Source organism: Drosophila guanche, unplaced genomic scaffold (genome assembly GCF_900245975.1).
Source record: "Drosophila guanche unplaced genomic scaffold, DGUA_6, whole genome shotgun sequence".
In the NCBI taxonomy this organism is placed as follows: domain Eukaryota; kingdom Metazoa; phylum Arthropoda; class Insecta; order Diptera; family Drosophilidae; genus Drosophila; species Drosophila guanche.
In genome coordinates, this window is record NW_022995756.1 from 445,326 (window position 1) to 461,582 (window position 16,257).

Genomic DNA, 16,257 nt, shown 5'->3' on the forward strand with positions numbered 1-16,257 from the left:
CTAGGTTAAACTAGGTTTAATTAAATGTTGATTAATTGCTTTGATATCGAAGCGAATGGAGAACGAAGTGATGGTACTGGTACACCGTAAGCCTACTGCAGGTCATTAGAAACAAAAGCGAAATCATTTGGTTTAAGTACTTTTGCATTGTTCCACTGACGCTAATGAATGCACCACGGGCTGGTTGCACTGCGGGGCAGCCTTAGGTAGAAATTCTAGTTCGTAGGTGGTTTTAAGGCCCCTGTCATAAAGGAGATTTCATTCACGACTTGGAACGCGGTGGGTCGATGGATTCATATTCATTCATAAACTGGGATTGCCAGGATTCGGAAAGGTGTTTATGTGGGATCAGGTAGAGGTGTCTAAGGATCTACGGTGTGCGGGTTCGGTGAGGGGTGGTGAGGCTGTAAAAGCTTATTTGCGTAGGCTAGCACTTACTCTTGCAGCCGCCTCGGTGCGCTATAAGTGCTGGGCATTTCCCCCGGTAGGTTCTTTAAGTAATGAGCGACGGAATTCCCGGCCACTCGTCTCGGGCCCGAATCTCGTGGCTGAGGCGTCGGTGTCATAAACGTCAACCTACCTAGGACAATGCGGCACTCGTAAATGGCAAGAAAGGAAGTTATAAAATAATTAAACACCGCCACCGCTGGCCATTTCATTCATGGAAAGTCTGCTGCTCTGAGCCGCCATGCGTAATTAGAGCAAAGAGATACATAGTTCAGATAAGCATGGGGCGGCATGTTCACATTTCGATTAATTAGGAAATTTTAGACAACGGCGACACCACGTGATCGGGGAAAACACATTGTACATACTTACTCGTACTCGTATCCTAACCAAACTCTGGCTTGCCAATGGAAACTTGGGAACACTGGCACACATCGACTGTTTGTCTTCCTCCGCGACCGACATTAGGCACGATGGATTCAGTTGGATTGCATGTCTCGTTTAGGCCAAGATTAGCGGGCGACCGACTCAATCCGCAATCAGTTAAGTTCAGATCAGATCAGATCAGATCAGATCAGGCTGAATACTCACACATCCGGCTCTGGGGCGGATAAGGACGCCAGGCTTATAAAGTGGATCACTCCACTCTTGGGACTAGGTGTGATCTTTATTGATCTTCACGATCACGTATTGATCAGACTGCGATTAGACTAACAACTGGCATGGATACACGATGACGATCTTCCTTACATGAAACGGTCTGCAAGAAATCCCCTTTTCCATGGAATGGAGAAGTTCTTTCCGTATTTAATTCGATTTAAAACAGCTCGTGCATTGGTCACACAAATCAAACGCGTCTTAATCGAATAACAAAGTCATTTCCAAAATTCAAGTAAAGAGTACCAAGATAATTAGATAATCTCTTGGATATATTTAAATATCTCTTAGTATAATCTCGGCAACACACGTTAAATAGATAGATCCCAATAAATTAATCATCTTAAAAAAAACTTAAATGGTTCTAGACTGTCTGTCTATACACATTGTACATATGTACGAGTATTGCCCACAATATTAATATTTATTTACACTCGGAACTTCTTGTACAGTTTCCCTTTTTCTTTGTATATCAGCCACATCTCCGCCGGTTATATATCCATTGTGCGTTTTATCTATTCCAATTAATCTAGTCCCAGAATCCCGAATCCCGAATCCCGCCAGGGCATACGCCCTCCGACGGCAGTAAAGTTGCCAATGTCGACCCCCGCCCAAGCCGGCTCATCCCCAAATAATAAAGTTTAGGCAAACTGTACTGGCAGCTCTCTACATGCTCAAACCTCTTCTGTAGTCCTCGCCCTCAAGCCCCCCGGAAAATGCGTCGACTGTGGTTGTTATGTACAGCTGTGCACGTATCTGTGAATCCTTAGCCCTTGGCCCACACTTTGCATATTTGGGCGGAAGCAGCAGCAGCAGCAGCGACAACCCCTAGGAAAAGCACAAAGCACTTAATTCAATAATAAATTGCCACCACAAGAGGCGGCGAATCATCAGCCGGAGCGGAGTCAGGAGGTCTGCAGATAACCAAGTCACGAATATAGCACAGTAACCAAAAAGGCGGAGAGGGGAACGCAGACCAGAGACCAACGCAACTCGAGTCGAAGCCAAGCCCAGTCGTGCCTCACGGAACTGGGATCGTGTGAGTGGGGAGAGCCCTGTCGGCTGTGGGCTTGCGGTGGGTAAGCGTAAAATTCATAATCGTGAATGCTTCAGTAAAAGTTGCGCCCAAATCCGAGAGCCACCCCGCAGGGAATTGTCGAGCAAAAATAGATAGATATACCACAGGGGGAAGGGGTGGTGGCAAGGCATGAAAAACGAAAGTCAAGGAAGCTGCCGAAAACTACGCAGGACTCAACACACGTATATGAATATGTGTATGTATTTATGTAAATATTAAATTATGTACTGGGAATACGCAGCGACCCTGCGTGAGCGGCCATATTGTTGTGTTGGACGAAAACAACCCTGAAGCGTGCCTCTCGCTCGCACAGGGCCAGCGGCGACAGACAGACAACAAATCGATGAATGAAGCGAATCATTGTGTGTGTGTGTGTGTGAGCGTGCGTTTGTAGGTAGAGTCGCCCGTAGGCCCATGGGCTGAGCAGAGCAGAGCAGAGTCCTTCGAGAGAAGTCTCTTTAAATGGTGCGCCGCTCGGGCAGAAGAGCTCAGTTCGATTTGAGATCTTGCAGCGCACACACAGCTCCGGCCCCGTCCATTCCATTCCATTCCATTCCATTTGTTCCAGACAAAGTGTGTGTCCCTCAACCAAAAAGTGTGCTCCCGTGAACCAAAGAAAGAGAGTGAGAGCACCGAAATGTCGACTATTAACCTGCACCCCCCGCAAACGTACTCGCGCTTGTTCCGTCCCTGGGATACTCAGAGGCAGGCACAGGCACAGGCACCGGCACCAGCACAAGCACAAGCACAAGCACTTTCAACCGCCCCACCAACCAGGACCGTGAAGAACGAGCCGGACACGGTTACCATCAAAACGGAGCTACCCAGGAGCAGTTTCGGCCACGACAGCGACCGCGACTCCTCCTCCTCCTCCTCGTCACACAGCAGCAGCAGCAGCAGGAGCTGCAGCAGTAGCAGCAAGTCCAGCTGCGATGATGGATACACTCGCACCTCCACCCCCCTGCTGGATGTTACTCCGCAGCCCGTCTTCCCGCATCCCTCGTGCTCCTCCACGTCGGCCTCCCCGACTCTGGCGCCATCCCAGCAGATGTCGGCGCAGCATTCGTCCCCCTTCATGCCGGCGGCCAGCGATCTGTACTATGCTGCTGCCGCAGCTGCAGCCGCTGCCGCCGCTGCAGGCACTCCCGCCGGTGCCGCTGCTGCTGCCGGCTTCGGAATGGATCCGTTTACGCTCGGTCTGATGGAGCAGGAGTATGCCCGGGTGATGGCCGAGGACGCCCAGCTAAAGGCCCTGAACGCCCGCAAGCAGCGCCCAAAGAAGTTCAAGTGCCCGCACTGCGACGTGGCGTTCTCCAACAACGGCCAGCTAAAGGGACACATTCGCATTCACACCGGTAAGTCGACCAGAAAACTCCATAATGAGGCATTCCGAACTCACAGATCCACTTTTCCCTCTTCCCTACTTCAGGCGAACGCCCCTTCAAGTGCGATGTGGACACTTGCGGAAAAACCTTCACCCGCAACGAGGAGCTGACGCGCCACAAACGCATCCACACTGGACTGCGTCCGTATCCGTGCAGCGCCTGCGGAAAGAAGTTTGGTCGCCGAGACCACCTGAAGAAGCACATGAAGACGCATATGCCTCAGGAGCGCCAGCTGGGTCCGGCCATCTTCGTGCCAATGTACCCATATCTGTATGGCTACTAAAGTCACTGAGGGAGCTCCAGCTCAAGAGATCTGTGAAGCGCTTGCACGCTTTAAAAACGCTACAAAGCCCTTATGCACATAACCGCCAATGCCAACGACAACATAACGATAACGACTCAATGCCGGCCAATACTCAATTTCCCATCTTGGATAGATCTACCTCAGCCGTACCTGGCGCAATCTAGCGCACTCACTAGCCGCTAACAACCTCAGAGTCTCACAGTCTCAGTGAGAGAGAGAGAGAGAGAGAGAGAGAGAGGGAGAAAGAGAAAGAGAAAGAGAACCCGGTGCCCCTCGACGATATATGCAAATATTGAGATATTTATTTTTTAACTAATATTTACACAACGTGACGCTAAGTGACGAGTTAGGAGCGTAGCGTACAAAAGAGAAGTAATGGAAAGAGAACCCAGCATTTGTGTAAATACCTCCTTAAGTGATCCTTCCTCATATGCTAAGCGATTAAGAGATTTAAGAGATACTATATACCTGTATACACACACAATCTTTATTAGATCTAAGCAGATTTTTCACATTTTATATGCTGAATACGCGGTTACTAGCAATATACGATTTATACCTAGACATTTAGATATAGAATCATAGTTAAATATTCAGAGTTGCATTATACGATTTATGTTTACACCATGAAATACAAATTTTCCAAAAATCAAATCATTTTCAAGTTCGTTTCTTTGAAGCCTTCCAGAACCTTTGAGGATATTTGAAGCACCTTCAGATCTTCGGGGAAAAGTTTGATCGACTTTTGGTTCGGGAATGGCACTGCCGAACGAGACCCCATTCAATAGAGTTCCATTTCGCCATTTTGTGTGAATGTTAATTACTGTTTCTGTCACTTCCCGCTAACCAGATCATTTTAAAATCGACCAAGTCATCCCGGCAGCATCAAAGCGAACCTGCTAATGCATTCATCCTAGACACCAAAGGGTTGGGTTTGCTTTAAATGCACAAGTCATTTGAGAAAAATCTGCCAAAAATTCCATTCATTAAAATGCAGAATAATCCATTACGGTCAGGCGGGGCCAGAATGGCTGAAAGTACGACTGCCTTCCCCTTCCTGGCTAAATGCAATCCTTCGTTCATTGCAAAAGGAATGCGAATCAAAGGGTCAAACTTCTCCATTTCAGTTGGCAGAGATCGCCGGGCAATCATTTCACACAGTTTCCCACAATCCCCCCCAGCTCACATTCATATCCCAGAGCAATTGTACAAGGGGCTTGCCATTACTCACCTGACAGCTTGCGTCATTCATAAGGACAATGGAGTGGGCCACCGTAGCCAGCAGACTGAGTGTCTGCAGCAAGTCGAAAGGACACTTACTCGCATTTGTGGAATTTGTTATGCGAACAAGCGATCTATCTGTCGATCCCTGGTCACTATCAATGTGACTTCCACACCAGCGGACAAAAGATCAAATTCTGAAATGGGAACCGTAGCAGACTGGTGGGCATCAGCAACGGCAACGGCAACGGCAACTGTCTGGTGAACGAGTCTCAACCTTTTACAGGACAATGGCAAATTCGGTCGCTTGATAGGGGCGTGCAGTTCTCACATTTACCTGTCCCCTACCTGTCCGCCCAGATCCTGAGAACATTTTCGTGCCTGGCAGACACTGCGTCGTCGCACAAGTGATACAAGTGAACAATGATATACTCGTACATGTACAATAATTTGTCCTTCGATTCGAATAATTCGAGTTCGGACCTTTGCAGCAAACAAGTCGGCTGCTCCTTGGCCACTTGGCCGAATATTCAAGAGCCTCCACAGTGCATTTGAAACAAGTTCAAATACAAATTTCTCAACATAAAAATCCATCTATCGCTCAGTTCTTTGCGTCATTTTTTAGATATTGTTAGGTAATTGCCGGCAATTAATTAAAGCATTCGCCTGAAAAGAGAATTCCGTAATCTCGGGTGTGGGAATCGTGCATGATAAATGTACCTACCACATCATATGTTGTATGTCGATCACAACTGGACTGACAAGTGTTAACTCACGACGACAGTTGAAAAATGTGTCCAGAAAAACAACAATCTGTAAATTAAACAAGGATTCCTTCTTAGTAATTTCAACATGCCCTTGACCTGATAAAAAACTACTTTCATTTCATTTCTGATCAAACTATGCACCAAACAGTTGTACAAATAAAAAAATAATGTTATTATAAAATGAATGGCTATCTCATTTTGGTACGCAGAAACTCACCCCATAAAGTGTTCACCCATATGGCCGTTCCCTAAACATACATACATATGTATGTATGTACTATAGCAGTCTAAAGTTTCTGAACGTTTTTCTTGAATGGGTGTGCACCTGTAAATATCTACCGAATAAATAACGAATATACTAGTGCCTATTCGACGCATCTGACTCCATAAAAAGCACTACAAATTTAGCAAAAACATCTTACAACAGCGTCTTTGTACTTTTCCCTAGACCAATTTTAGAGCGTATTTGAATATAGATTTTGTGCTGCTTGGTTGAATGCCATTTTTCCTTTCAATATGCAAGGCCGAGATAAATGAGGGCCGTTTATAATTGTTACTTTACAATTGATGTTTTATTTTTTAAATGGCAGTTCCAAACAAATCTTTATATCAGTGCACACAAACCAGTGCATACTTATGTACATACGTTGTGTGTCCACTATTTCAAATGCTATGGCGTTTAACAGCTGTAAGATATCCATGACTTATTTACTTAATTACCGAAACATAATATTATAGTCTGATTTTCTAATTTCGATTAGAAACAATGGTTTTGATATGTTTCGACTAAACATTGGCACCTTGCATCTGATTGGTACGTATTGAAAATTAAACCGACCCGTTTTCAAGCTTTTAATTAATTCTGATAATGAGAAGCTGTTTATACTTGAGTATATTTGTAGTCATGAATACACATTGAGAATTTTGCAAAAGTAAAATGGAGCAAGTTTTATACCCTCAAAAACAGATACAATTTTAGTAATTATAGACATTGGTTTACTATGCTGCCAGATGCGCTGACCTCAGGTTGGTTCGATAGTCACTTAATCAACTCAAATCCACACTTTATACTTAATTGCCTCATTAATTAGCTCCTTCAGATATTCGTACCTTTTGTATAATCAATGCGCTTGAAAGTAATTCATTTGCAAGGTGACAGAACAACTCTTATCCATATACTTATGTATGTATAATAGTATAGTCATCTAAGAAAAAAAAATACTCTTCTACCCATCTATCTATAATAAAATATTTTGTATGATTAAGTGGGGAAAATATCTAAACGGATATACTTTGAAAATATAAAATACACATATGTATATGTGTTAAGTGTTATCCAGTTCAGCTACAGAGCTGCGTTGGGAGTACCAACCTTTTGAAGCGCAAGTTGTTCTCAGTAAAGTCTTCAGTAGTCTTCAGGCATGTGAGCTTACCACGCCAGATATCTTCAAAAAAATGCACTGGGCTTAAGAAGCTTTTAGAAGTAAGACGTGTGGGCTTTTGGCTTTGTCGAATCAGGACAACAAATGGATATATTAAAATAAGGAATAGGCAAGGAACAGTCATGCAGTGGACCAAACACCCTACGGTTGGTTTTGGCTCACAATTAAGGCGATCGATTTACTTCGAAAGCATTGAAAACGGTAAAAAGTTCACCAAAGAAGTCTTTTTTGGATAGATTTGATATTCATTGTTTTTTTTTGGAAGGACCAATGGGATCCTAATTGGATATTCCACAAACTGTGGACCCCCAAAAAACATGTTTCCAGCTACAATCTGGAAGAGTTCTTAGAAGCTAAGTATAATTGATGTACAAATCGAAACAGACTGCAACATAGAAGTGTGCATCACAATATTGTTTCGCCAACAATATGGGACAGAAGAAAGAAAGCAGTTACTTCCTAACGTGAAAGTAGTTCGGCAATCAATAACCCACTGACGTACGGGTACAATTGCCTTGTAGGAGGCACTAGGCCTATCTGCCATTCATGACCACAAAAAGGCCAAACAAGAGTCTTCGGGTGGTCCCTAGCTAGATTTCGCAACGAGGTAATTGCCAGCGACTACCAGAAAGTGGTTCTCTCTCCTGGACACCTCTGGGGGCCACCCATAGTGCCCAAAGTGAGAAATTGAAATGTCCTTTGTGCCACTAATAGAGAAATATACGGGCCAAAATTTCGCAATGCAACAATGGCTAGGCCCAAAGCCAAGCAATTGAATGAGAAGCAGCTCGAAAACCCAATGAAAAATGAAAGGAAAGCAAGGAAATGAGCATCAAGTGAGGGAACAAAATAAAAAATGGAGTCGACCGTCTTGGTGGGTAAATACCAATCTCTGGTCTTGTCTAACTGCTACCTTTCCCAGCGCCAGTTCTGAGTTAAGCAAAGTGCGGTGACTGTTTTGCAACCCCTCGCCAGCAGCAACCCTCATCCCTTGTGCACGCACACATATAGATGGGCAAAAGGGAGAGTGAGAGCGAGAGCGAGCACACCCAGTGGTTGGTAGGGGGTAGTGGCGGGGGTAGTGGTCGGGGCTGACGTTTAATACAAAGTGTCAGAAGATCCATTTAATTGTAAAATTTATTGGCCAGCAGCAACAGAAACAGAGACTGGAACAACGGGCAGGACAGGAGACAGTTTGTCTGGCCCTCTTGTTGTTGGTTTTCCTTTGGGCCATTCGAGGAGTATGTTCTGCGGTTTCTGGAAATGCTTTTATAGAAAACAGAAACAGACCAGGCTATAAAGAACCAAAGACAAATTCGATTAAGCAAACGGATTAACTTCGAAGTACTTGTACAGGCGTAAGGTTCCACAGATCGAGGCACCCATATGTACATATGTCATATGTACAAACGTGGTATGTGGTGTGTGGAGGAGTGTGGTGTGGTGTGGCTTGCATGTTGGTTAGTTATAAGTCCCTTCGCTCGATGAGACTTTCCAGTCAATTATACAATGTATTTGTACAGGCTGTGTTGAGGACGCTTGGTGTCGCACAAGATTTCCAGTTTACATAGTTTATCATCCGGGCGGCTTTGGCGGCATTACTCTACTCGTATTTTCCAAGGGTCGTCCCGGCAAATCCTAGGCGGAAAAGTGGGTATGGCCCGACACACGCTAAACGATGCCTTTATCTGCACAAACACTCTTAATAAGTCGATTGTCCGTTTCCTAATCTTGGTCCCGTCTCGGGACCTAATGAGCATCTCCCTCCATTATCTTGCCATGCAAATGCATGCAATTTCTGGTCTAATCCTAACGCCACGACTTGCATAATGTCTTCCTGTGCACACACACACACAAACACACACACACAGAACTCAGGGAGAGTACGTCACTTGGTTTGTCCAGGTCCCCCTCACACATGGCATCGGTAACATCCTAAGCTGTTTGTCCAGATAAACCACAGACACAGGACATGTACACGTACAGACAGTAGGCGATCTCCGAACGAGAGATCCATGATACCATGACTAAAAGTATGGCTTTAGGAATCTCAACCTTCCAGCACAATCTCCTGTGGGCAGTATGCGTATACCCCGCTCGAACCTCAATCATCATTATTATGCAATTACATTTACCATTGGCAAATCAAACCAAAAACCAATAGCCTATGATCATGACCAACAACCAAAACAAAGCCCGGACAGCCCCCAGCTGGGAGACAAGCCCAAAAGGCAAACAGTAGGTGGTGCCGGAAGTGCCGTACAATGCCAAAACGGACTGGCGACTTTTTGTGCAGTTTTCCCATCAACATGAGCCCAAGCCCAACAAACTAATCAAAACTAATGATGACATAATTGGCTCGATCGGGTCGTAGAGAGAGACGAGAGCAGGAGCAGGAGCAGTCACAGCAGCAGCAGCAGCAGCACCAGAAGGTGCCGAGTCCTGTGCGGGTCCTATAGTATAATTGAATAGGAAGTGCCTGCCGCAGATCAACACAATGCCACACAAATCGACCTTTGTCTTGACAAGGAAACAGCCATCACTCAGAGGCGCTCACAAAGACGAATAAGTTATAGGTAAAAAAGGTAATTGATTCCTTTGCCAAATTCAATGCGATGACACCAAGATTTTGCTGCACGCAGTGTGGTCTTGGCCTCGATCCGGTGCCGCAATTAGCTGGAACCAACACATAATAGAGGGAAATATTGTGACACTTGGAAAAGGCAAAATTCTTAAGCAATTCATCAAAAAGTAGCCACATGCACTGCTTTGCTTCATGTCACAAATGACTCTTTCCGCAGAGACTTTTTTTTCCTTGCGGATGTTGCCCGCGGCGTAGCGTGTGCTACTGCAAAAGCACATTTCCCTCGGGGATCGTCTTAAAACGTTAATGGCCTACACCCTGAACTGATGTATCAATTAGGGAGCAACGAGTGTGTGTTCTGTATTTCTTAACCATGACTGTTGCTGTATTTGTATGCACATCAAAAATTCCTCTACATATGTATGTGTATGTACTTACAAGGTATAGAAAACAGAGTATGTAAAGGTCATTCGAGTGTATAAAATGTATATAGTAGATAAATGTAGTTGTATAAGTAAATAGAGATATGTATGTATGTGCGGGCAGTATCAAATGCTTTGCTCCATCAAGTTTGTTCATAATGCTTTTCAGACTTCAGCCGGCCACTGAAATATCTCAGCGTTCACGGACATGGTTAAGTATGTATAAATATTCAATATGTGTAAATATGTGGAATATGTTGGAGTGGATATGTGTAGCCCTTCTTCCTGGCAAGCAAAGGCGTTAAGTAAGGCACAAGCATTTGAGCCACTGAGATTACTTGGTGGTCGCTACTCGTCCCCATATTCGAGTAGAGGTCATTTGAGGTCCATTTAGGATTGCTTCCGGCAGCCACTCCTAGTACAGCATTATGGCGGCCTGATGCTTGTCCTTGCTTTCTGGCTCTAGCCGAAGGCGGCGGTCGCGGCTTTCGCGGCGTCTGGCATATAGGAGAATGGTTATGTTGATCAGCACCACAATGGTGGATATCACGACCAAGTAGAAGCTATAGCCCAGATAAGCCAGCCCAGTGCTATACCAGTGATGCTGCTGGTGCTCGGTGAGTAGCACGTTGTGTACGAGATACTGGTAAAACTGCACTAGCCATGCAACAAATGCAACAACCTGCGCTCCCGCGGCTGACATGTTGGCAGTAAGAAGCAGAACCATGGTGCCTCCTCTTTTGGCTGCCGAGGCAGACTTTAGGACAGCAGCAATAGCTGCCACGGCGCAGGCCAAGAGGCCGAATCCAGTGCCCAATGTCGTAAGAAGCCAAAGCCAGAAGCTTGTGTCGCCGTTCTCAGTTCGAATAAAGGTGTAAACTGCAAGGAAACATACCATTACTTCTGGATTTCGTTCTAAAATGTTCGGAGGCTCACCATCTACCGGATATGTTCGAGGCCCATAGCCGAGGTTTAGGTGCTGGTTTCCATAGAAAAGTCCAAAATTGACATCGCCCTTAGAATCTGATGAATTGTGTCGCCGTGGATTGGCGCGAACCCAGTGGTTAGTGGTCATGCTAACAAGCAACAGGCCGATGGCCAAGCAGCTTCCAAAAAATGTGGAAAAGACCAAGGCACGAGTGCGCATGCTCATCTTGATAAAACTTCTGATGACCGGGGGCAGGAGCAGATCGGTTTTCACCATTTAGAAATCGTCAACACGAAAGACTTAAACTGCAACGAAGAAAGTTCCCGTTCGTTGTTGAATGCGCCACAAAAGAAAATCCATCTTTACTCACCCTTTTCGACTTATTGGCTGGACACAGGTGTAGACAGACTCTTTGTTAAACTTTCCTTGTTTTATTTTGAAATATTAATATCTTTGTTATTTATCTTATAAGTTATTGAAATACGGTAACATCTTTTGTGCACCCTTTCCAGTGCTGGCACAATTTCAGAAGTGCACAAGTAGACAACGAGAAGTTAGCAAAAAATGGCTAAAACAAAATAATAATTTATATATTCTGCTTTTTGATATTTCGATGAAAAACCGAATTATAAATCCAAGGAACAAACATTATGTATTTAATGTTTTAAATGCAGATATAAAATCCGGAAAATATTTAATTTTATTTAAAACACTATGATAGTCAACAAATAAAAATGCTAGATATAGCCTGAAATAGGCTAACGTGGCAACACCGACTTTGTCTACTTGGGCAACGTTCAGCGCTACCAGATCAATTTACTTTTTGCGATATACGATATATTAAACATTATATAGATAACTTTATTATGGGCAGATATTAGCAGTTTTAAATAATTTATAAATTACGCCTTCAATAATATTAATAAAGGTTTAGTAATAAGGAGCCTTAATATAATGGAAAATAAATCGTGTCCACCCCGTGTTAATATTTCACAGCAATGACAACTCTGTGAAAATAGCGCGAAAATTTTGTCTGCTTTGCGGAAAAAACAAAGTGAAATTTCGTCCAAATATGAGTAGCCGTAAACACAGGGGACACGAAAATATGGAAAATCTGTGCCCCGTCACCAGGTAATTATGGTGGCCAAGTAGCCGACGTTCAGTGATATCGGGGGACTCTTCAATTGAAAGTGCACACCGTGACGTCACAGGCACTTGAACGAAAAGAGGTCAAAAATACAAATTGTTGACTAATTAAATTGCCGGGTACTTGACCTATGTGCTGATTGAGGCACTTTCTTAATAAGTATTTATTGTAAATGCACTTCCGTCACTCATTGCAGAAAACGCGCAACAAGTAAAAATCTCGCTGTAGGTGTGGGCACTGTCCTTTGCGCCACAAAATCGTCTCATTACGAACACACTTCCTCGCCATCTGCACTAACCTTCGAGGCCCTAGAAGAGATGGGTGTTGGAATGTTGGACTCCGAGGAGAGCAGCTCATCAGCCATGTCAGCCATTGCGCTGGTCGTGAGTACGAGTGCAAACATCGATGACAATTCCAACGAGACTACGCCTCATGCCAATGTGGCGCGTATGTCGCATCTGCAGCCCCAACGCCTCAGTGTTAGCTCCACAGCCGAAACAACGTTGGATAGCAGTGGGAGCAACACGACCATCGTCGACGATGTGCAGCAGAAGCTTCAAGCTCTGGCCCAAGCCAAGCGCTCGGCTCTGAGTTCTGAGTGTAGCAGCAACTCGAACTCCCCCAGCAAACGGACGCGAAACCCACTAGCCGCAGTTTTATGCAACAATCAGTGCGACTCTGCAGCTCCGCTTAACATGCAGCCCTCCACCAGCAGGCAGGCTCTCCGTCAGCACAAGAAGCCGACCGCTGCGCCTACGCCCCATTTGGTGCCCAATAGTCTGGTGGGAAAAGACAGCTTCTTCGTGTATCGAACGGCCGCAATGAGTGCCCACATCAACAGTGGAATAAACTACTTCGACAAGTTGTCCGATGAGATTTTACTGGACATTTTCAAGTGGCTACCAAAAAAAACACTTTTGCGCATGGCGACTGTGAGTCGACGTTTCAACCGATGTTCCCGTGATGAAACTCTTTGGACACGGTTGGATCTTGGCTTACGCACACTTTGTCCAGCTGCTCTCGAACAGATTGTGCGCCGGGGCGTCTTGGTGCTGCGTTTGGCGCAGGCTAATGTGAGTAGTAGTCTATACTTATTGTGGTGCTATGCCTTTTAAATCTCTTTGTCATTTATGTAGATACAAGAGCCCGCCTTCACACCATTGGTCTCCGAATTTAAGTCCCGCTTGCTGTATCTGGACTTGAGCATGACTTCCATTAGCCGAATGTCATTGCGCACCCTTATATCCCAGTGCCGGCAGCTAAAAAAACTAAGCCTGGAGAATGCAGAGCTTAATGATGAAATTTGCGCCGAGATTGCAAAAAACAAATTTTTGGAGGCACTGAATCTTACTATGGCTAGCGGCTTAACGGCCAGGAGTGTGCGACTGATGATGGAATCCCTCACAAATCTAAGCAGCTTAAACATTTCATGGACAGATTTGAGTGCCGATGCTGTCACTGCCTTGGTCACGCACATTTCACCCAATGTCATCCGTCTCAACGTGGCTGGCTGCCGACGCGTACTGTTCGATTCCCGTAAGCTAAGCATACTAGCATCCCCTTTTATATTTGTATCTCATATATGCTTCACATCCTCAGATGTGAGATCGTTGCAGACCCGTTGCCCCCAGCTTTTAGAGCTCGATCTGTCGGACTGCAACAGCCTGACGCCAGCGGCCATTGAGGCAATTATGCAGTTCCAAATGCTGGAATATTTGTCCGTTTCTCGCTGCTACCTTATTCCGCCGGCCAGCTTTGTGTAAGTGCATTGATTCCACTCTCATTAACAGATGGTAGGTAACAGTCTCTATTGCTTTTTCAGTGAATTGAAGGAAATGTCCTCTCTCACGTATCTGGACATTTTTGGAATGCTTTCGGACGGGGCAATGGAAGCGCTTGAACAGCAGATGCCCAAGATGGGGATCAACAAGTTTATTCATAGTTCAGTTTCTCGCCCGACAGTAGGCTCGCGTCGTACCTCGATTTGGGGGCTACGCACGAGGGACTAAATCCCCTCCCCGTGTATAGTGTACCCAACCCATCATTAATTAATTTGTAATCAGATCATCTGCATTTGCCTATCGCCTAGCGCATTTGTTTTATATTCAATTCAATGAAATTCATTTAAAGATACGTGATTTCTGTTTCAACATGCACATGCGAGTGGTCACTCGTCCACTTCGCTGAGTGGAGCAACAGGAGTTTCCCATTCCCATTCGTCCCAGCTGACACAGTTCTTGAGGCTATCGACAAAGCCCATTTCGTCGGGGCACTTCATTTGGGTGGCGGGGGCGTTAAGTTCATCGCATTTCCAGTAGGACGTAGCATCCCAGTTGTTGCGGAACACTGATATTTCGAGTTCCATTTGAGTCTTGCAGCCAGGCTGGCCATTGCCACTGTAGGCATCGACAGCACAACAGACAAACACGAGCAGGCAGCAGACGGTGACCTGAAGCTTCATTTTAAGATAAACTGATGGCCGATGTGGCAACTGAAATGCCTTTTATAGTTGCCTTGGTGTAGTCATATGCATGCCCCCTGAAGTGCAGCCACTACTACAAGAAAATGCTTTCAAAAATTGGCAGAAAAGCAAACAATGAGAACAATGTAGAACTGATAATTTGTATTTCCTCTACAGCAAAGTTAAATATTATTGCAAGTCCGTGATAGTTGCAATGAGTCATGCATTTGAAGTTCTTTTTGATTTGGAAATTTTTAATAATTTAGCAATAGTTATTAATGTCAAGAATTGCTCAAAAAATGGATTATACTTTATTTTTATATTCATTGAAGTAATCTAATAGAAAGTAAATAATTTGTTCGGATTTAAAAATAACGGATTTTAATGGTAAAGTAATTATACATTTAAGATAAGATTGTAGCACTTTCTTTTCAACCACATTTGTAATCTTTTGCAAATTATCTTCAACACCATAAACAATCTTAAGAAACTTAATGAGATCAGAATGTGTACGAGTATTAGTTCGGCTTCGGCCCAGCCACCGTTATTTGTTCAAACTCACTATTAAATTGTGATCCATTCTCGTTTCAGCGGGTCTTGTGCTTAACTTCAACGATATTTCACTATTTTTCGGAAACATTTTGCTTGCTAGCGTCTTGTCAGCCGTTCGAGCAGGATTAAAATATTAAGCTTCAAAGATTATACGGTATACAAATTTCCATACTCTTCGAATTTGTTGAAAGTATGTATCAAATGTGTATAATACAGTGTAGTTTCTATGTGAAATGAAATGTCATTTGCATAAATGCCTAACCTTTTTATACCCGGTACTCGAAGAGTAAATAGGGTATATTGTATTTTTGCGAATAACGGTTGTATGGAACGCACAGAACGAAACGTTTCCAACCCCATAAAGTATATATATTCTTGATCAGCATCAATAGCCGAGTCAATTGAGCCATGTCTGTCTGTCTGTCCGTCTTGTTGAGCGCCTGGATCTCAGAGACTATAAAAGCTAGAGCGACCAAATTTGGCATCCAGACTTATGGATGCTCACACTGTTACAAGTGCATTTTAAAAATGAGCCCCGCCCTTTACACCGCCCCCCCCCCCCCCCCCCCCCCCCCCCCCCCTCTCCATTAAAGGGCGGAAACCTCCCAAATCTACAATTTTGAAAATAAAAGAAAACTAAAAACGCCATTGCGTAGGGAAGGACCATATCTATTGGGATCCGATTGGAACATTATTATAGCCAGAATGAAGAAATTAATTTGCAGTGGCTAAACCCACCCCGTCCTGGACCTTTTATATTCGTTTTTTCACATTCTCTCATTCACACTCTGCTTCGTGTAGTGTGCGGCCTCTGCCGCTAAAGGAGCGTGTTGGCGTGAGAAGTGTTGTAGATGTAGATGAC

At 44.5% G+C, this 16,257-nt stretch overlaps 4 protein-coding genes across 4 annotated transcripts; 2 read left to right on the plus strand and 2 right to left on the minus strand.

The window, feature by feature from the left end:
• Nucleotides 1-2,682: 2,682 nt before the first annotated feature.
• On the plus strand, nt 2,683-4,484 carry LOC117590075 (transcription factor Sp5). Its single transcript, XM_034282412.1, has 2 exons — nt 2,683-3,537; nt 3,612-4,484. The coding sequence occupies exons 1-2, from the start codon at nt 2,820-2,822 to the stop codon at nt 3,848-3,850; spliced, it is 957 nt and encodes a 318-aa protein (XP_034138303.1). The 5' UTR covers nt 2,683-2,819; the 3' UTR covers nt 3,851-4,484.
• Nucleotides 4,485-10,345: 5,861 nt separating this feature from the next.
• On the minus strand, nt 10,346-11,762 carry LOC117590077. Its single transcript, XM_034282415.1, has 3 exons — nt 11,606-11,762; nt 11,244-11,540; nt 10,346-11,186 (listed from the first exon to the last, which is right to left on the minus strand). Exons 2-3 carry the CDS (start codon nt 11,509-11,511, stop codon nt 10,723-10,725), a joined length of 732 nt encoding a protein of 243 aa, XP_034138306.1. The 5' UTR covers nt 11,512-11,540; nt 11,606-11,762; the 3' UTR covers nt 10,346-10,722.
• Nucleotides 11,763-12,140: 378 nt separating this feature from the next.
• On the plus strand, nt 12,141-14,515 carry LOC117590076 (S-phase kinase-associated protein 2). Its single transcript, XM_034282414.1, has 5 exons — nt 12,141-12,366; nt 12,579-13,455; nt 13,519-13,918; nt 13,982-14,141; nt 14,205-14,515. Exons 1-5 carry the CDS (start codon nt 12,308-12,310, stop codon nt 14,389-14,391), a joined length of 1,683 nt encoding a protein of 560 aa, XP_034138305.1. The 5' UTR covers nt 12,141-12,307; the 3' UTR covers nt 14,392-14,515.
• A 34-nt stretch (nt 14,516-14,549) lies between these two features.
• Nucleotides 14,550-14,866, minus strand: LOC117590078. Its single transcript, XM_034282416.1, has one exon. It carries the CDS (start codon nt 14,841-14,843, stop codon nt 14,550-14,552), a length of 294 nt encoding a protein of 97 aa, XP_034138307.1. The 5' UTR covers nt 14,844-14,866.
• Between the last annotated feature and the right edge of the window lie 1,391 nt (nt 14,867-16,257).